This window comes from Xenia sp. Carnegie-2017, unplaced genomic scaffold, assembly GCF_021976095.1.
Source record: "Xenia sp. Carnegie-2017 unplaced genomic scaffold, XeniaSp_v1 HiC_scaffold_19, whole genome shotgun sequence".
NCBI classification, from domain to species: domain Eukaryota; kingdom Metazoa; phylum Cnidaria; class Anthozoa; order Malacalcyonacea; family Xeniidae; genus Xenia; species Xenia sp. Carnegie-2017.
This window is the reverse complement of record NW_025813481.1, coordinates 7,276,964-7,297,994: the sequence shown is the minus strand read 5'-3', so window position 1 is coordinate 7,297,994 and position 21,031 is coordinate 7,276,964. Positions and strand designations below refer to the sequence as shown.

The 21,031-nt window shown below is 36.2% G+C and overlaps 2 protein-coding genes across 2 annotated transcripts; both read left to right on the top strand.

Moving 5' to 3' along the window:
* Window positions 1-233: 233 nt before the first annotated feature.
* LOC124438994 (prostatic acid phosphatase-like) lies at window positions 234-7,872 on the top strand. Its single transcript, XM_046989188.1, is given in 14 exon segments — window positions 234-651; window positions 1,311-1,403; window positions 2,661-2,753; window positions 3,255-3,338; window positions 3,578-3,655; window positions 3,897-3,998; window positions 4,291-4,318; window positions 4,321-4,382; window positions 4,611-4,734; window positions 4,814-4,899; window positions 5,493-5,593; window positions 6,100-6,222; window positions 6,300-6,412; window positions 7,091-7,872. Coding segments are annotated over 14 exon segments (1,326 nt in total). The 5' UTR covers window positions 234-552; the 3' UTR covers window positions 7,231-7,872.
* A 1,489-nt stretch (window positions 7,873-9,361) lies between these two features.
* LOC124439382 (aryl hydrocarbon receptor-like) lies at window positions 9,362-20,999 on the top strand. Its single transcript, XM_046989606.1, has 12 exons — window positions 9,362-9,385; window positions 9,958-9,977; window positions 11,221-11,466; window positions 12,226-12,383; window positions 14,150-14,244; window positions 15,320-15,409; window positions 15,575-15,684; window positions 16,424-16,451; window positions 16,532-16,620; window positions 18,658-18,833; window positions 18,944-19,903; window positions 20,132-20,999. The coding sequence occupies exons 1-9, from the start codon at window positions 9,362-9,364 to the stop codon at window positions 16,583-16,585; spliced, it is 825 nt and encodes a 274-aa protein (XP_046845562.1). The 3' UTR covers window positions 16,586-16,620; window positions 18,658-18,833; window positions 18,944-19,903; window positions 20,132-20,999.
* The last annotated feature ends 32 nt before the right edge of the window (window positions 21,000-21,031 follow it).

The following is a 21,031-nucleotide window of genomic DNA, read 5'->3' as shown; positions in this document are numbered from 1 at the left end:
GTAATGATTACACATTTAATGATATGCAAAACAGGGCCGGCTGCACAAAGCTTGGATAGTGTTATCCATTGGATAGCAATTTTTTTAAACTTTTATAAAACCTTTTAAAAAGCAAAAAATATAAGATTCGAACTGAGAAATCACTGAAATAAAGTATTGTTTTGAGCATTACAAAAGTTCTTTGTCATAAGAAAAATATTAATACCTTTTCTACAAGTTTGAAAATTTTGTTATCCAATGGATAATGCTACCTAGGTTTCATGCAACCAGCCCCAGATTTCTAATCCAATCTCCAAGCAATATTTTGGCTATAGGCTAGTACCATTTTTATGTAAGATTGTGGGTTAGTTGGGTATTTATAGAACACGTAATTACCCCAATGTGCCCCTCCCCCACTTAACACCACACTAAAATTTTGTCAGGTAATTTGTTAATATTTAAATTACACGAAGTAAAATGCTGTATGTATTGTACGCTAATTGTGCTGGCTCAATATACTAATTCGTGGATTTTCTTCGTGCCATAAAAACTGACCATAACAAAACAAGCAAAATGTTTTTTAAATTGTTTTGGAGCCTGTTGTTGTTGTGCTGCATCTCATCGGAAGGTCATCCTGCTGATGAGGATTGGGAGCTTCAAATGGCCAACGTTGTAAGTGTGTTGCTTTGCTTGAAGTTTTTAAAGCACGTTTATGTTGAAAAATACTCTGCAAAAAACATCATCTTTTGAACTCAAGATTCGAGCTATAAAAGCAATAATTCGAATCTTAAGTTAACAAGGTGATGTGTTTTGGAGTGTGTTTTTTCTTTTATTTTTTGAAATTATCGGCTGGAAAAGGACATTTATGTTGACTTGATGTGCGGTTTTTTGTGCACATTTTTCAAAGCTCATTTATGCTGACTTTCAACATTAGCAAGTTTCTGTTCGTAGGTTTAGATAAACGTACTGTTTTCAAAAGTAAAGTTAGTATGTTTTTCTAACCAAGTATGTTATAAACATTCATATTCCTTTTATAAGAGATATTCACTAATATTCAATCATATTCAGATAAGATTTCCACAAATTTGCCAATTATCCAAATTTTATTGGTCATGGAGCTTGTTTTGCTCGAAACTTGTTTTTCCATCACCCCCCAATCTTCACCCTTCCTGTCAATGATTTCAAAACATTTAAATTTTTAAATTGACCGTAGAAATTTAACTGTTTATAGTCAATATGCACCAATTGGAATAACTTGAGTTATGAAGATAGATCACCAGTTGCCACATTTGCCATGCAAGCATCTATGTGTTATTATTTTATTACTTTAGGTGTATCGTCATGGAGATAGATCACCAGTTGCCACATATCCTAACAATATTCACAAAGACTATTGGAAACAAGGTTTTGGGCAACTGACAGAGGTATTAGCTGAACATCAATCTTTTCCTAACATTCTTATACTGTTAACAAATAAAAATGTTAGAAATATTGCAAGTCATGTAAGATTTTTGTCCATGATCTTGTCCATACGTATTTTGGCAAGATCATGCTACAATCATGACATCAATTCAAGATTTTGTCAAGACAAGTTCTTGCCAAGGCTTAGGAAAGATCTTATAAGATCTTCTCAACCTAGGATGTAATGCGTATAACTAATCGTCCAATACCTGCAAAAGAGCTAGCAAAGACCAATATGCACTTATTCCAAACCATAGTCTTCTTATAATACAAAATAAAGCAAATTCCGAAGAGGGACATCTTGTTTTCTTGATATTCAAGATATTACAAGAGTTTGAAACAAAATAATGTGTAATATTTCGTCTTTATTCCAAAGGCATCATCAGACTTATGGTTTACAATGCAGGCTGCGAAACTTTTATATATTTACAAGCGGAAATGGCAGTTATGTAATTAGAGAACTATAAGACTAAACAATATACTAACATTAAAATAGAGATAGTTTCTTACAAGCTTTAAGACCACTATTAAGTTGTGGCATATCGCGTTTTATCAAAAGTGCTTCTAAGATGAGAAGTTGATTAGGATTATTATTTTTACAGTGATATAATATTTTGGTGTTACTAGGAATCAAGTTACAAGGATTGAGTGGCACGTGTGTGAGATCGAGGTCGGAATCAGCGTCAGGAAGTGAGAAAAGGTGTGAGATGTAGTTGGCGTCTGGACAAATGAGTAAATGTTGTGAGATGGCACTAGAATTATTGTAATTAGTAGCATGTTGGGTTAGTCTTGTGTGTAGGTTTCGTTCAGTTTTGCCAATGTATGTATGACCACAGCCTGGACATTTAAATTCATATATTACATTGGCTTTAGAGAGTTCCGGAATTTTGTCCTTTTTGGGACAGAAAATTGATGTCTTTTTTGTTTCATATATAACTATAGGTTTAATGGGAATTTTTAAGCTACGGCGAATTTTACAAAGAAGATTGAAAACCAAACGTTCACCCTGTTTGCCTAGATATGGTATTTTAATGAAAATTTTACGAAAGTCATTCTCATTATTTTGTTTAGAGGGGTTATTTTTAGCTATGATTTTGGTTTTGAGTTTGTGAATCAAGAATTTCCGGACTGTAAGAGGGAAACCATCCATATTTGAAATTGTCTGCTTGTCCTGGTTATTAGTCTTCTTATAATACGGGATCTTTTCCTGATCATTTTAGATTGGGATGAAGCAGGAGTTTACGATGGGGAAGTTTTTGAAGGAAAGATATATTGATCAGCATCTTTTAAATCAATCCTACCTTCGAAATCAGGTATTTTGGCAGCTTTTTGTGATTCACATATATCTAGTAACAATTCATATCAATATAATATACAATATTATGTCTAAATTTGCCTCTACATATGGGGTCAGCACAGTATGCGAATTAGTTCAGGAAAAAGGATGTGCAATTTTTTTGACAAAAGTGTTTCTTTAGAGGCATAATCAAATTGATATTACGTTGTTAATTACTATATAGCTAATTGCTAAATTAATATTTTTAAACATGAACAAATTCATACGATTTACGACAGTGTTTTTTGTTAAAACCACTGATTTTTGCACATCTTTGAAAAAGTGATGTGCAATTGTTTTCGATTTAGCCAAAAGATGTGCAAATTGCACATTGCACACCGTTAATTTGCAAACTGGGTCATCATGTTAGAACAAAGTTATTCATTTATTTGTTAAATTTTGGCTTTTAAATTTTATATCATTACTTTATTTTGAAACAATATAATTTACTAACAAAGTTCTCGATATTTTACCTCAGGTATACTGTCGTAGTTCAGACAAAGATAGATGCTTGATGAGTGCTGAGGCGCAAATGGCTGGTCTTTATCCACCTTTAAACATGGTACTATTGAGATAGTTGAACTGATAGTTAAAGAATTTGATATTTTATGCACTTGTAGGATGCTCTAAAACAACAACAAACAAACAAACAACATTTGTATACCGGCCAGTATTAATCCCCGCCAGGGGGGTTGACCAGTCCATGAACTTTTCTACGCCATAGGATGCTCCATAGTATGCATTATTGAAAGTTTTTTTTTCAACCAGATTAACAATCCTTTAATGTATTTGTGTCTATAGACATCAAAACCTACTGACAAAGAATGGCAATTTTGGCAGCTGATTCCAATCCATACTGTTCCCAAAGATCATGATCAGGTTAGTATTGCCAAATTCTAAATCTTGATTCCAATTCATACTGTTCCCAAAGATCATGATCAGTAAGGTATTGCCAAATTCTAAATCTTGATTCCAATCCATACTGTTCCCAAAGATCATGACAAGTAGTTGTTGCCAATTTCTAAATCTTAATGAGATCATGAACTGGTTGAATTGACCTTCCTGCACAAAATCTCTGTTCATGTAATTGTTTTTCAGATGATATGTTTGTTTCATCTAGCTTCTTCGACCCTATGATTACTATGATTGTCCGAAACTGTTGGCATTACTCAAAAAATCATACAGTGATTCAAAGTATGTTGCCATGGAAAACAAGAGCAAGGTTTGTGCTCATATTCATTGCATTATTTGTTTCTATATTTTGTCAGTTGCATAATGTGCTCAATATTATCACACAGCAACAATTGACGAAGCAAAAATCAACCGATCTGTTGTTGATTGTTCTGTGATTGGGCTATGATCAAATTGTAACTCTTTGAATTCAGGCTATTGAGATTCATTTCAGCAGTCATTTGACAACTTTTTTATATTTTTTTAATTAAAGTGGCACACTTTGACAAGTCATCATAGTACTTTGAACAAGTATGGCACTTGTAAATTTGTTTTATCTTTAGGATTTTATTGCTGAAGTCAGCAAAAGATGGGTTATTCCAAACCGTTGACTTTACAGACAATATACAAAGCATATGATACATTTTTCTGCCAGGTAACGTGTTGGAATAGTTTCGACCTTCGATAAAATCTTCATTATCTGAAGGGGAGATGTATTTGTGCAACCCTTTTCCCTTCCCCGGCGTTTTAGTTGTGAAGTTTCAACCTTTGTGGAAATTGTCTTTATTATTTAAGATAGTGTCTAGATTCTAGAACAAAAACCAAATTTATGTACTGTCAGATTAGGATAAATACAAATTGATCTGTTGTTTGTCTTTTTCAGAAAGCTCATCATCTGTCATGGCCCGATTGGCTTACTCCAGATGTTTTTCGCGAGTTTGAACGGCTGCAATACTTTACTATTTCCTGGCTGTTTGCATCACCAGAGAGAGCACGACTAACTGGTGGTATGGCAGTTGATTATCTTATTTCCGCGTCATTTCATTTTGTTCAAAGTGAATGAGACCGCGTTTTTCTTCATTCAAGGTGTCTTGCTAAAAGAGATAATTGGTAATATGAACAAGTTTAGAAGCGATCCCAGTAAAACAAAGAAACTCTTCGTGTATTCTGCAGTATGTAGCTACCGTGATTCGTGATTTTCTCTTTTTTTCGAGTAAAATTTAGATTTGTAGTGTGCAGTTAATAAGTTGTCAGATGACCCAGTAATATACAACTGATTAACTAAAGGGGGGGTGGAAATCATTCTTTCAATTGGAGTATAGAAAGTTAGACGGCATTTCAAGAGCTGACGGTGGCGTATACTAAAGGGCCTGGGGCCAGTTGCACTAAGCCTGGATAGCGTTATTCTTGGATAGAAAATGTTTCAATTTTGTGAAAAGAGTAGTTATATTTTCATTCGACGATAAAACTTTGTAATTCTTGAACCAATATTTTATACCGTTCGAATCGTCGATTTTCCGTTGATTTTCCCTTGAAACCGTTGATTTTTTGAAGCGTTCTAAAATATTGCTATGTGGTGAAGAACGCTATTCGGCCTTTGTGCAATCGGTCCCCTGAAGTCAAAAAGAAGATCTCGTGATCTGAAGTGGTTTTGTTTCTACTTTAGCTATTTTCTCCATCTCTTTATCTATGTACCTAAAAGAAGAGGAATTCAATTTCTATAAGTAGAAGATTTTTTCCTTAGGATTTCATCATCTTTATTTAGCACGACACGACTGTCATTGGATTGTTAAGTGCGTTAAACATATATAACGGTATACCGCCTCCATATTCTACAGCTTTCATCATGGAACTCTACTACAGCAGGTGAGGCGCGTATTTGAAGTCCGAGGCTATTATTGATAAGTTCTGGCGAAACAATAGTTAATTTTGACCGATTGTGCGATGAAGAGATTTTTCAAGCAGAAACCCTTATGAAAACTAATGGATTAGTATAAAAATCACAATCGTCTTTTATTAGTTGTTTGTATGGAGAACGTGGTGGGGTTGGTCGTCGGGCTAGGGTGCGGCTGTTCGGAAGGCTGGGGAGAGGTGACACACCACAAACGTTTTACGAAAGAAATATTGGGAGGGAGCAAAGGAACTTAAACATTGATTTAGGAACTGTTTATTAACGTTTGATAATTTCTGGAAATGGTTCACGCTGTCTATTTTCATGAAAAATTTGGCTTTTTTCATACATGTTATTTTATTGACAAAAGCAAAACAATTTTGTTGTACGTTGTATACGAATTAAACAAGTTTTCTGATTTTAGGTATCCTCTTCACTTGGGGATACCTATTGACTTGCTTACTGCTATTTTTTTATTCAGGATTACTTCCAAATATTCCATCAAAATGTTTTACCGAAATGATACTTCACAGCCAAATTACGCGTATCAGTTGTCAATACCGAATTGTTCCTCAAACGCATGCGACTATGATACGTTTCTTACGTAAGTATGATTTCCATCATTTTGTTCTGGCTGTATTGGTATCCTTGGATGTGACTGAAATTTGTCCTCTTCACCAGGCTCACATCCTCTGCTGTCCCTAATGATCTCAAAGCTGAATGTCACAGCAAACAAAAGCAAAATCTTTCCGAAGATTTGAAGAAAGAAGATTGCAGAACTGAATCCTCTGTGGGTACGTTATAATCCACCTTGTTTTTACAGTATTACTTGTATATGCGGTAAAGGGTCCTGGGACGTGTGGGGATTGGTAGGAATGTGTGGTAAAAAGCCTTGTGATGTGTAGTAAAGGGCCTGGGGGACGTGTGGGAATTTGTGGTAAAGGGCTTTGGGACTTTTGTGACGTGTAGTAAAGGGTTAGGGAATTTTTTATGTGTATTATAGGGCCTGGGGCTCTGTTGTGAGGTGTAGTGAAGGGCCCGAATACTGTTGTGACGATGTGATGTGCAGTTAAGGGCTTGGGCACTGTTGTGATGTGTAGTGGAAGTCCTGGGCTCTGTAGTGACGTGTAGGGAAGGGCCTGAATACTGTTGTGACGATGTGATGTGCAGTAAAGGGCTTGGGCGCTGTTGTGATGTGTAGTGGAAGTCCTGGGCTCTGTAGTGACGTGTAGTGGAAGGGCCTGAATACTGTTGTGACGATGTGATGTGCAGTAGAGGACTTTGGACTTTTGTGACACGTAGTAAATCACTGCATGCTCTTCGTTTCTGAGAAATTCAGGGAATTATAAATCATTGCGTATTCCCCGTTTCTGGTAAAAATTTTCAAATCTAACGAACAGCTGCTGCCATTCCGTTATAACCCGAAAGAGAGGATTAGAAATTGCGTTAGAAATATTGTGTTTATTCAACAGATGTTCTTACTGCTATTCTCATCATCTGCATACTCATATTCATTGCCATCATTGGCTTTATCGTCTTTCAATGTCATGTGAAACGAAAGTCAAGATTTCTTCGGGATTTTCAACAAATAAGTCCTGACGAGTGGGAATAAGAAGAAGCTGAAATCACGTACGATTTTTTTACTTCTGTGCATTTTTTCGTATTTTATGCAATTTACTTTATTTGGGCATTTAAAAATTTTTCCTTTATTTTAAATGCCTAGTCAGTCTAGCGCTTTTGAGATCAAACGGAAATTTATTTTACAGTATTTTTGCAATGTTTGGGTGGATAATGGCTAATTGTATAGTTGACGACCTCATTTTCATTTTGTACAAATTTGAGCTTTGAGCGCTGGCATAATGGTTGACGATGATGTGGTTCGAGTGAGTCGAAATTTTGTGTTATACTAATATGAGTATTTGCCGATCTCCTCATCACAATCTCGTATGCCAGTCTCTTGTGTCGTCATTTATTCAATTATCAAAATAAGAAACACACTGTTGATGAAAGTTTCAAGTACTAATTTCATTCATGCAATAGTGCCAGGATCATCTCACCACGTATGGCATTTATGTTTTTTGTGTGTGGTACTATGGTTTCGGTCATTACTGAACCAGGTGCCGCGGAACATCGATAATTGGGGGAGGGAGGGGAGGGTAATACTCGTGCATGCAGTTTTACTTTATTAGTTTCGATCGAAATCATTTGTTTTTACTGATTATAACGTATGAATAAATGAATATGAACCCGTTAACTGTTAAACATTTATTTACGGATCAACAACGTCTATCAAAGCAGGCTTTCAAACCGTTCTCTAGAAAGTGAAGCTGAGCATTATTTTGTTGGGAATAAGTTGTGTTATTTGAATGTCCTACTGACAGAGAGACGAATTCTCCTTAGTTGTTATAATTTCGTTAACGAATAGGCTTAAAAGAATTTTGATTGATGTTTTGTTGTAAAGGGGTTGAAGAGAGAGTCTGAGTGAGTGAGCAACATATGTATGAGATAAACATTGCCAGGGAATAAAAGTTCGTTATTCAAAGGCTTGAGTTGTTGCATCTATTCGACATAGTCAAAAGGAATATTGCCTGGGCGACGGGCAAGATTCACAAAAATTTTTCAACTTCACCGAACCCCACCGGCAAATCACGTGAAATGAGATATACGTTGATAAAATATGTCGATCTTTAGTAATCAACCTGTTCTTATTGTAATGGATTTAGAAAACAATGCTAAACTCGTGCTTAATGCTAATGTAATTGTGTTTTAATCCCCAATGCGCTTAGCACAGCGTTCTTGCAATATTTCATTTCAAAAGGTCTTGTTTTGTGCACCACCGTTTTATTTGTGTGTAAAATGTTCAAGCAATTCTTTTGGTATTTCGTTATATTCACGACGCATGTATTAGACAGTGCTACACCAGCACCATTCCGTCTTTTCAAGAATTTTTTAGTTCAAATTTGAACAAGGAATTTAGAAAAAAATTCTTAGTTCAACGCGTAGTTTCTTGAGAAGTGAGCGCCCTAAAAACTACTTTCAATTCCAACGGTCGTTTTAAAATTTACATACGTTTCATGAAGTGTCCGATTGGCGCTATTGGCCAATTCAAACAATCGGCAATCAAGGCGTGATTTGACACATTTTTCACCGTATGGCGTCAGTGAGTGAAGCCTGAAAGACATGTGCGCTTCCAGTTTCACGACACTTTGCATGAGTTTCTCGAATTATAAATCATTGCGTATTCCCCGTTTCTGGTAAAAATTTTAAAATCTAACGAACAGCTGCTGCCATTCCGTTATAACCCGAAAGAGAGGATTAGAAATTGCGTTAGAAATATTGTGTTTATTCAACAGATGTTCTTACTGCTATTCTCATCATCTGCATACTCATATTCATTGCCATCATTGGCTTTATCGTCTTTCAATGTCATGTGAAACGAAAGTCAAGATTTCTTCGGGATTTTCAACAAATAAGTCCTGACGAGTGGGAATAAGAAGAAGCTGAAATCACGTACGATTTTTTTTACTTCTGTGCATTTTTTCGTATTTTATGCAATTTACTTTATTTGGGCATTTAAAAATTTTTCCTTTATTTTAAATGCCTAGTCAGTCTAGCGCTTTTGAGATCAAACGGAAATTTATTTTACAGTATTTTTTTGCAATGTTTGGGTGGATAATGGCTAATTGTATAGTTGACGACCTCATTTTCATTTTGTACAAATTTGAGCTTTGAGCGCTGGCATAATGGTTGACGATGATGTGGTTCGAGTGAGTCAAAATTTTGTGTTACACTACTCTGAGTATTTGCCGATCTCCTCATCACAATCTCGTATGCCAGTCTCTTGTGTCGTCATTTATTCAATTATCAAAATAAGAAACACACTGTTGATGAAAGTTTCAAGTACTAATTTCATTCATGCAATAGTGCCAGGATCATCTCACCACGTATGGCATTTATGTTTTTTGTGTGTGGTACTATGGTTTCGGTCATTACTGAACCAGGTGCCGCGGAACATCGATAATTGGGGAGGGAGGGTAATACTCGTGCATGCAGTTTTACTTTATTAGTTTCGATCGAAATCATTTGTTTTTACTGATTATAACGTATGAATAAATGAATATGAACCCGTTAACTGTTAAACATTTATTTACGGATCAACAACGTCTATCAAAGCAGGCTTTCAAACCGTTCTCTAGAAAGTGAAGCTGAGCATTATTTTGTTGGGAATAAGTTATGTTATTTGAATGTCCTACTGACAGAGAGACGAATTCTCCTTAGTTGTTATAATTTCGTTAACCAATAGGCTTAAAAAAATTTTGATTGATGTTTTGTTGTAAAGGGGTTGAAGAGAGAGTCTGAGTGAGTGAGCAATATATGTATGAGATAAACATTGCCAGGGAATAAAAGTTCGTTATTCAAAGGCTTGAGTTGTTGCATCTATTCGACATAGTCAAAAGGAATATTGCCTGGGCGACGGGCAAGATTCACAAAAATTTTTCAACTTCACCGAACCCCACCGGCAAATCACGTGAAATGAGATATACGTTGATAAAATATGTCGATCTTTAGTAATCAACCTGTTCTTATTGTAATGGATTTAGAAAACAATGCTAAACTCGTGCTTAATGCTAATGTAATTGTGTTTTAATCCCCAATGCGCTTAGCACAGCGTTCTTGCAATATTTCATTTCAAAAGGTCTTGTTTTGTGCACCACCGTTTTATTTGTGTGTAAAATGTTCAAGCAATTCTTTTGGTATTTCGTTATATTCACGACGCATGTATTAGACAGTGCTACACCAGCACCATTCCGTCTTTTCAAGAATTTTTTAGTTCAAATTTGAACAAGGAATTTAGAAAAAAATTCTTAGTTCAACGCGTAGTTTCTTGAGAAGTGAGCGCCCTAAAAACTACTTTCAATTCCAACGGTCGTTTTAAAATTTACATACGTTTCATGAAGTGTCCGATTGGCGCTATTGGCCAATTCAAACAATCGGCAATCAAGGCGTGATTTGACACATTTTTTCACCGTATGGCGTCAGTTTATTGATGTGTGACGTCACGTATGTGTATCATACGCCTAACGTCTTTGTATGGAATGTTCTAAACCCAATTGAGAGGACAATGTTCGCCGATATTCATGATATAATTCACAGTAGAGCATTTGACAGTACACTCCATCATCATCGCTTGAATTTTCTGAGGTGTAGATTTTTTTAGTAAAAAAGTTAAGAATTTTCACAGCGTTGTATTTTTCTTTGTTTCCTCGCTTCCACTTCATGTGAGAAAGCATGTCGAGTTTATTGCCTTGACAAAAGATTCTGTTGTAAATTGCACGGTAATGTCTGCAAAATGAGCCTATCAGCGTTTATATCGTGTTCTTGTAGCCAATCAGCTCACGCGATAACGCTTCGTTGCATGAGACAGTAACACAATAGCATTAATGAAAACGTCAATCAAGATTTTACGATATCGTGTTTGGTATTTGCTTTAAATTTGCTTTGTGTGAGCGCAGTTGTTGTCTGCCGTCTGAACGATGTCTGATGCCCGGGGCATCAAATTCGAAACGCTACCGAAAGATTTTCATAAATCACATTAAAAAAGACATAGTTTCCCGCATTTGTCGTGTAACGTGTTCTCTACTTACGAAGCGCATCAGTTTAGGTCACAAAAGGCGTTTGTTGTTCGTCTGAACACCGGTTGCTTGGCAAGGAGAAGGCCACACATCTCTCCTGGATTGTGTTTATTCAAAGTCCAGAGGTCGTATACGTTTCGGAAAGATATCAAACTGGCGACGTTAGAAGATTTATCGCTTGCCGCGAAAGGAAAGAGGAAAAAGAAAATTCAAGGGTTAGCAAACTTGTCGTGTTCTCGTGATTTATTATACGTTAGCCGAGTAAACGCTCTCAGAATAAATTTATTGCGGACAAGCAGGTTGAGGACCTCGGGGGACTCTTAAAGCTTTATTATTAATCGCTTTGGCTAATCCTAATGTAACATTTCATGGTTGAAATGGGGGGCTCGGAGCGGGTATTAAAATTTTATTGAAAAGGATGTGTGTGCATTTATAGGTGCTCGCGTTATCAAATTGTACTTTGCAACAACTTTGCTTTGTGAGCGTCTTGCCCGACACACGCTCAAATTTTTGTCGGTCCTTTGGGTTTCCTTCGGGTTTCAGTTCTTAAGTTTCACTAGCGAACAGCGTTTTATTGCTCTCGTCGATGAACATAGCTCCATCAGAAGTGCAGCATCGTATATAGATAACTAATAAAACCAAAGCTTAAGCCATAAGAGCGTATATATACCATTTCTAATATGTAGATTCGTTCGTTTACATTATATTAAACCCTCGTACAAAGATTTACGTTTTTTTCGTGTTCGGATGAATTGTATTGCTGAGTATCTTGTAGGGCAAAATTTGGTTGAAGATTTTCCTTTGCTTGTAAATATCGCTTGTGTTTCGTATACTGTTTTATGTTTTGTGTTTCTGCTTTCCCTTTATTAATACATGTGTAACTAGCACTCAAAGAAAAGGCAAATGTGATTCTTTGGTTGATAAATCTGTGCTCGTAGCGGCACGCATCTTATGTGAATTACAATTCGTTCTAGTGGAAATCCATCAAAACGACATCGAGATCGGTTGAATACAGAGCTGGACAACTTAGCTAAACTGCTTCCCTTTCCCGAAGAAACTATATCGAAATTGGATAAGATATCTATACTTCGGTTGACTGTGAGCTATCTCAAAGCAAAGAGTTACTTTCAAGGTTTGTAGATCCATGTATTTTATCGTTTGCATCAGTTCTTGCCATTAAAGTGGCTTCAACTGGTATGTGTCGAGTTTTTCTTGGTTTACTTTGTCAATTGCACCCTCGGTGAATTTCAGTCGAGTTGGCAGACGGGCGTGACGTTCGCAAAATATCTAAATCAACAACACTGCACAAGTTTCGCAATTTGATCTAATGCCGGCTAGATTATGAAACAGTGCAGTGGGAAACTAGTTTGAAAATGGAATAGACCACAAAATTGAAAACAATATTGTTCCGACATTTTTCGCGTGTATTATGTCGTGTTACAGCGATGAGACATTTGCATACGTAGCATACATAAGCAATCGAATTTAATATGATTTACCAAAGATCATGGAATAAAATTTTATTCATAAAAGTTTAACATTTTCGTGAACGCATACGCGAAACACGAATGCGCTCTTTCTACCCTGCAAGCATGGCTTTTTATATTGGGGGCGTGTGTTGTTAGACTTTTTTCATTGGCGATACGCACCTGGCACACATTCTCGTTAGTTAATCTATACGCTATATTGCCGGCATTTTGAAAGTAAATTTAGATTTTGGAATGCACAAGGAAGGTCTCGAGTCGATTTTCATTTCGTTATCGAATGAGCACTAAATTTGTGTAATATAAGATTCTAACTTTATACACTTTGTATTGCATATGGCGATTTCAAACATTATATTTGAAGGCTGCGCGCAATTGAATATTCCTCCGCAGACAAAATTGCTTTTTTGTGAATTATGAACCTGGATTTCGGTTAATGCCAATGTTTAAAACTTCAGACAGGATTAATTGCTTCTGTCAATAGCCTCGGGCGTATCTTATCATATGCTCGGCCGATAACATCAGGATGAAACAATTTTTGTTTTTCTTATCTACTTTCAACTGTGAATATATATTATCCATTGAACATGGTGATTTTCTAAAGTTTTTGTATAGTTTCTGGGTGCAATGTTTTGAATTTTAGAGCGCGACAAAAATAAACTCATTACGATATTAATGCCTCGTAATTTATTCCATACGTCTGTTTCATTATTCTATTTATCGAAAACGAGCCAACTCAAAATGATGTTTTCCGGCTAGATTTCGAGCTAATTCCGCCTCATTATACCCACAAGTGCGTCGAATTTACTCCACATGCTCTTTCCTCGTGTGTTCCTTTATGTTCGAATGTTTTCTTTTTCGCATTACATGTTCGTGCAAGTTGCCAGACAAATTGTTCTTAAAGTTTCAATTCGTAAGGTGGCGACGTAATTAAATCACCGCGTTGCCATCGTAAGCAAATATTTGTGGTCCCATATGCGAATTATATTGATTTATGGCCTACGAAGGAGTTGCAATTTGTCTCGTTATGGTAGTTTGTCTGCTCTTAATTCTACACGTATCTCTAAACGACCCTTTTGCTTTGTTGCATTGCTTGTGCAGCGAAATATTTGACGTCATTAGGTCACACTTTTTTTGAACAAGTATTCTCACGTTCGATGTCTAAGGCAATTTTGTCACGGTCGGGTTCAAAGACTGTACTTATTTTGACTGCAGCGTATACACTGAGTTTTCTCTTTTACATGCATGTTCTTATCCCAAAACCACGCTAAACGCCATAACTCCTGGTATTAGTCACGGTATTAACTCCTGGTATTAGTTGGAAGGGCTTAGTTAACATTGTGTAGTTGCAGAAGAACGACTTTTAAAGCTTAGATGTTTTGATTGAAATGTCGGACATTTATTTATGTTTCAGTTTGTGCAACAAAGCAAGGAAATCATGGCGTCGACCATGATGATGTATCTCGAGAATTTGAAGAAAATGGTGTTTTTTCTCAACTTTTACTCGAGGTAAAACACTTCTCAATAGCACTTGGACAAAATCGCTTATGTGAATATGTTATTTGACTGCATATATCTGTAATGAATTCATGAAAATGGGCGGTAGAAAACAATTTGTGCACTTCTATAGAAGATCAATACCATTAATCCAATAGTTACTAAAATCTATTTGTGTTGTAAACTTGTTTGTGACGTGCCAAACTCTTTTCGTGCGACGGTTTGCCTCCAAAAAATTAATGTCGTGTACGACTCTCGATAACTAATAAATATGGTATGATAATCTGTAAAATGAGAGATTTGCGTGTTGAAAGCGAAAAAATGATGATGACATTTTTGTTAATTTCCTTAACGCGGCCATGACGTCACTTGTCTATTCTTCAAATGTCTGTCGTTCCGTTTTGCATTAGCATGACCCAGCGTGAATTTTTTATTTCGGAATTGAAATCTTAGATTTGGATTTGATTATCGTAATGTGCAATCGAATCGTATAAAATGTGACAGTTAAACAATGGAATTGCTCAACCATTTGTCAAACTTGTGTAAATACATATTTAACACCATTGCAAGTGCTGTTTTTAATGGGCAACCATATCCATCAGTTATATCCCATGATATCCCACGAGATGCCGAGTATGTCATGAATGTACTTCATCATCATGTCGGCTTATCCCTCCCCGTGTTTACCTCGTTAAACTGTTAGGAAGAACAAGGAAACTTTCGATGAAATTGTTGTCGTGCACTTAGGAAGACTTCCTTAGCAGTCTGGTAATTTTGTTGACCGCCCACCTGAACAATATTCATCCTGTACGCCCCCATGCATAGAAGTCGGCATCGTGGCATGATTTAATGTCAGTAGTTAATGCTCAAAGCGGGAAAATGCTTAATGAATGTTTGTAAAAATAAGCAATTAGTATTTTTTTGTCTTTAGTCGTTCAAAAATCACATGGTGCGCTGTCGCATTGTTATTGAAAATTCGTTTTCCGCTGTCAAATCTCTGTCCACGATGCTAAATATTTTTGGATGGATCCATCATTGTAAATCAAATTAAGTAAATCTTCCTTACGTGTGGGTTTTGTTTTATCAGGCTTTAGATGGCTTTATCATGATAATTACCACAGACGGTCAGTTGTTCTATGTGTCAGAATCCGTCAAAGATTTTCTTGGCTATTCACAGGTACCATACACATTCAACCGTACATTTTCTCGCTACCCCATGCATGTAACGTATCATGACGTACGTTTTGACTTCAATTCTCGTTCATAATACTGAACATGCTAGACTTTATTTATTCCATGCTGATGTTTTATTTTATTTGTTCGACTTTTATTGCATATTAAGGCAACCCTGATTCATCAAAGCTTATTCAAGTTCCTTCATATTGACGATCATAAAACCGTGCGAGAAAACCTTGCATGGAACGAACCACGTGATTTCACTGAGGGAAGGAAGTACGTCATCATTTTACTGTTGTCTGGCGTTTCTGGTGAATGGGCAAGTTTCACACTCGCAACCCACACGCCACTATCATTACGTTCAAGTGTGCTTAAAACAATGATTTAGTATATAATCCCTTAGATGACTGACATATATTTCGTGGAAAGTTGAGGCAAGGACGCCATCTTGAATGGTAGCAAAAAGCAAAACTCCAAATCGAAATTAAGTTAAGAAATTTTAAATACAAATCCTATCAAACATTTTAAAAATCAAACCTAGACTATCAACTTTGCAACTCTGTATCAACTCAGGAAAAGCATATATTAGTCCTAAATATCGTCAGTTTTGCCACCTTTCAAGATGGCAAAAAGTCAGATATCAAGTAGATTAAGTTTTAGGTCATTGGCTTTGAAACACATTGTGTGATTGGTCATTATCGTTTCAGTGCAAGTATCAGCATCCTGTACGCCTTTATTGTGAAAATTCTAACATGTTCACTGACTCACTTTAAAAACAATGGATCTCCAAGGAAATGCATGATGATAATGATCTCAAATTTACATAGCAGGATTAAAAATTGTGATTTCCAACTGAACGCTCTTCAAAATTCGTGAGACATGAAACTTGCCCATTTGTAAGGAACCCTGAACTAAGTTATTATAAAAGATGCATTCCAAATTTTGGCTGTAAACGTAATGTAGAAATATAAAACTTTTGAATATTTAGTAATGAAATATTTTACTTTCTCTTTAGGATGAACCAAGTGCGACTAAAGAACAATGTAAGTTTACTTCATCAAGTTCAAATCATATATACTATTTTCCGTTACTTGCATAAGTTACGTTTATTACTTTCTTGCAGTTGATGATGCTTTCACTTCGGCAAAACGTCAAAAAAATTTTGCATGTCGTATAAAATGCACCATAAGTCAAGGTGGAGGATTCTTTAAGGTGAGTTAAAACACAGATTTATGTACATTTTTACATCTACATCTACAATGACTATCATCTACATCTACATGTATATCTACATCTCTATCTACATCTACATGTACATGTACATCTACATCTACATGTACATCTACATCTACATGTACATCTACATCTCTATCTACATCTCTATCTACATCTACATGTACATCTACATCTCTATCTCTATCTACATCTACATGTACATCTCTATCTACATCTACATCTCTATCTACATCTACATCTACATCTACATCTCTATCTACATCTACATCTCTATCTACATCTACATCTACATCTATATCTACATGTACATCTACATCTCTATCTATATCTACATGTACATCTACATCTCTATCTACATCTACATCTATATCTACATGTACATCTACATCTCTATCTATATCTACATGTACATCTACATCTCTATCTACATCTACATCTCTATCTACATCTATATACATCTCTATCTACATCTCGTATATGGTTTTAATATAGTTTGGTTTCGATTTGTGATAGGTTGTTGCTTCCGTTTCCTAAACTTAACCCTTTAAGATGCTGAAGTTTTTCTTCAATATAGTTTTTCAAAAAACCATGACTTATGTTATCACAATTAGTTTCCGTTTTTATATAAGAATGTGTCACAAACTATTCAGCTATGTCATTGATGTGTCATATGTATACTTAGATACGACGTGAGACAATCGCAGCTCATTGCAAAAGCAACTCAAAATTATTAATGCTTAACATATACATGTATATATAAGAGCATCTATTTAAAAATTCTTTTGCTATATCGTGCCTTTAAACTGTTTCGTGAATAAAATATCTTAAGAGTATACCGACACTTTTTTTATGTCATTATTGTGCTACAAAGCAATTGTTAGTGTGTCGTTTCTTATGTTTATAGCACACACAACTTAGAATAAATCTCAAAACAAACTAATCACAATGACTTTCCGTTTTCATAGGATGTGTCACAAACTATATACGTCATTGATGAGTCATATGTATACTTAGATACGACGTGAGATAAGCACATTTCATTGAAACTAAAGCAACCCAAAATTTATGGATGCATAACATACATGAACTTGAATGGTATCATTTATAAAAACCCAGTTGCTTTATTGTTCCTTTTAACTCCTTCATGGTGAAAATTTCTTAAGTGTATATTGATGACATCTATATGTCACCATAGTGCCGCTCATTACGATGAACAAAGTTCTATCAAGTATCACAGCGTTTCATCCTCGTATCATACGTACGCTTATCGTTCACGCATTATACGCTCATCATACGTACGCTTATCGTTCACGCATTATACGCTCATCATACGCGTATCCTTTTCGTATCATACATGTATCATTCTCGTATCATACGCGTATCCTTTTCGTATCATATGCGTATCGTTCTCGTATCATACGCGTATCGTTCTCGTATCATACGCGTATCGTTCTCGTATCATACGCGTATGTTTTTCTTATGATACGCGTATCATACGCGTAGCGTATGTTAACAAATACGCGAGCGGTACTGTACATGTACATGTACATCTACATCTCTATCTACATCTACATGTACATCTACATCTACATCTCTATCTACATGTACATCTACATCTCTATCTACATCTATATGTACATCTACATCTACATCTCTATCTACATCTACATCTACAATCTACATCTACATCTATATCTACATGTACATCTACATCTCTATCTACATCTACATGTACATCTACATCTCTAACTACATCTACCATCTATACATTTTCATCTATTTGTACATATAACGTTTACACCAGCATCTACAACTTCATCTAAATCTACATTACATCAATACATCTACATCAATATCTACATCTACACATCTACGTTTATATATTGTAAATTCATCAAGGGGTAAGAGTTGGAAGGAATCTCGTGTAATAACAGCAAATAATGATTCTTTTGATTTTCCTTGTGTATTTCAACGCTTTTATGTTTATCTTAATGTCATGTATTTTTTGTCAAGATGTTTCAATGCCGTGGCCATATGAGAGAGATTCACATAAAGAAACGTGATGTGGATAACATGGAGTATGGGTTGTTCGCCGTTGTTTCGCCGCTGAGCGCGATAAGTACTTCCTCTTCTTCGATGGATATTGTTCATACAGAAGCTATTTTTGCATCACAGCGAAGATATCATCTGTAAGTATACGATGATCATGAATCGTCAACATAACCGTATGCGCATGCCTGACCTTGTTGTTTCTTAACAAGTGCTCAGAAATAAATTTTTCTTAATTATTGCTCAGCAGTGATCAAAACCTTAACGTCAGGAAAGTTATCCTCTACCGTCTCATTACAAGTCTTTTATGGACTCACGTCATCGTCTACATGTACCCCCAATGACACCTACTATCCCGACATCTACTGGAAGTAATGACGATGGGTTTTCTTCCCCAAGTTTTTCATGTGGCGTAGAGAACGGTCTGCGGCCAGATCACAAGCGCCGACACTCCAGCTCATCCGGGATTGCCGATGATTCGTCGACAAACGACGAGAACACTTGCTCCGAAAGTTCAATAGACAGTTTGGCATCTCGAAGGAAAGTTTCATTTCGACTTGCTGCTGATAAAGTAAACGAAGAAAGTGAAAAAATTAGAAATCGTCGTTTATCTGCGCCTGTTTTTGGCAATCCAGTTACAACATCGTCAGCGTTTGATCTCAGTCCTTATCACAACATGTTTCATCCGGGAACTCCGAACTGGCTCTATCCCAATCCCTACACAAGTCCTCTTCTAGGCTACCAAGAGTTTTTCCATGGAAGGTCCTATCTTTCCCCCATATCCCCCGGCTACTTGTCGCCTATGTACCCGGCATATTCCCCCGGGGGAATCTACTCCCCGTTTTCACCGTTTCTAAAACGAGCTTCAAGTTTTCCCAATATTGTGCAAAGTGGCGAAACGTTGTATCACACTATTGACGGCGTCTTCAGTCCCAGAATACCTCACTACGATCCGTTCTCATATTTTCTAAGTAATCCCATAAGTTCCCGCAGATCATACGATACCTCGCCTGTCGAATCGTTAGGAAAAAAGGAAGACGATAAAAAGAGTGATTCGGATGCATGTGAAACAGAAACCAAGAATGAAAACGAGACAAGAATGGAGTTGGTTGATGATGATGCAACAATCTCACATGGTGAGAAATTAAAACTTGCAAGAGACCTTCACATTCGCTTAAGAAAATCATGATATTTAGAAGAACAGACAACGGTTTGGATTTCAGTAATTTCTATGTTTTCTAAGATAAGGAAATATTAGACCAGGAGTATATAACGGTAGCAAATATGTATTAGTGGAAAAAACTAGTTAGTGATCGCTACGGTTTCTCTTGCTAATCATATGTGGCTGCGAAATGACTTCTATTTTGGATATGAGAACGTATGATTAAATAATTAAATCTGGATGTTTTTTTAGTAAGTAGTTTCTGTATTCCTCCAGATAAAGACGATGAGAACGCTGGTAATGTGATAGACGTGGACATTTCTGACGACACAAAGCGAAAATTTCAAATACCAACGATCAGAATTGAGCATTACGACGACGAGCTGGACACAGGCAGTCACGCTACAGATGATTTTGTAGAAGATGATAATCTTCAAAAAGGGGAGCGAGAGCCTGGTGACGAAGTAATTGTTTCGCCAAGTAATAGTCCCGCGAAAACGATTTGCTCTTCAAATGAAAATATTAGTTCATGCGAAGAAGAAAGTGACGCTGTTGAAAAGCAGAGCTCTCCTTGTGATGCCAGCACATCAATTGAAAAGCCGGATAGTGGAAGCATACAAGAAACTTTGGCGGACATAGCGCAAAATTTTACGAGTAAATTGGAAGGTATACGTTCGACCTTCACCATGTCGCTAGATAGAAAGGTCTCTTCCTACCTCGGTAAAAAGAAGTGAAATGTCTTGACATGTTTGCGTGTGTTTCCATGAGGTTTGAACAATGTGGCTTTGCGGTCAGAGTAAAAAAATAATGCAATCAAAACGTTTCACTTCTCCATGTCACAAAAAATTTAACTCCATGTAGATTTGGGAAACGTTGTCAACTGAGTTAGAGCTTGATAAGAGTTGTAGCATGTGTTAGATTTGGGGCGAGAAGAAACTGTTTTGTTGCAAATATTATTGAAATTTTACCACTTGTACTTCTTTAACAAATTGTTGTGTAAATACAATGATTCAACCAGCTGCTTATTCGTTGGACATGAATTGTTTCTGCCATGCGCATCTCGTTAATTGTTATATTTTTGATCAAAATGTTATTAAAGAAAAGCTGTTAACCCTTTTGGCTTTTCTAGAAGTATTGTGAATAATCATTTGATTCTAGTTACTTAAATTGAAACTC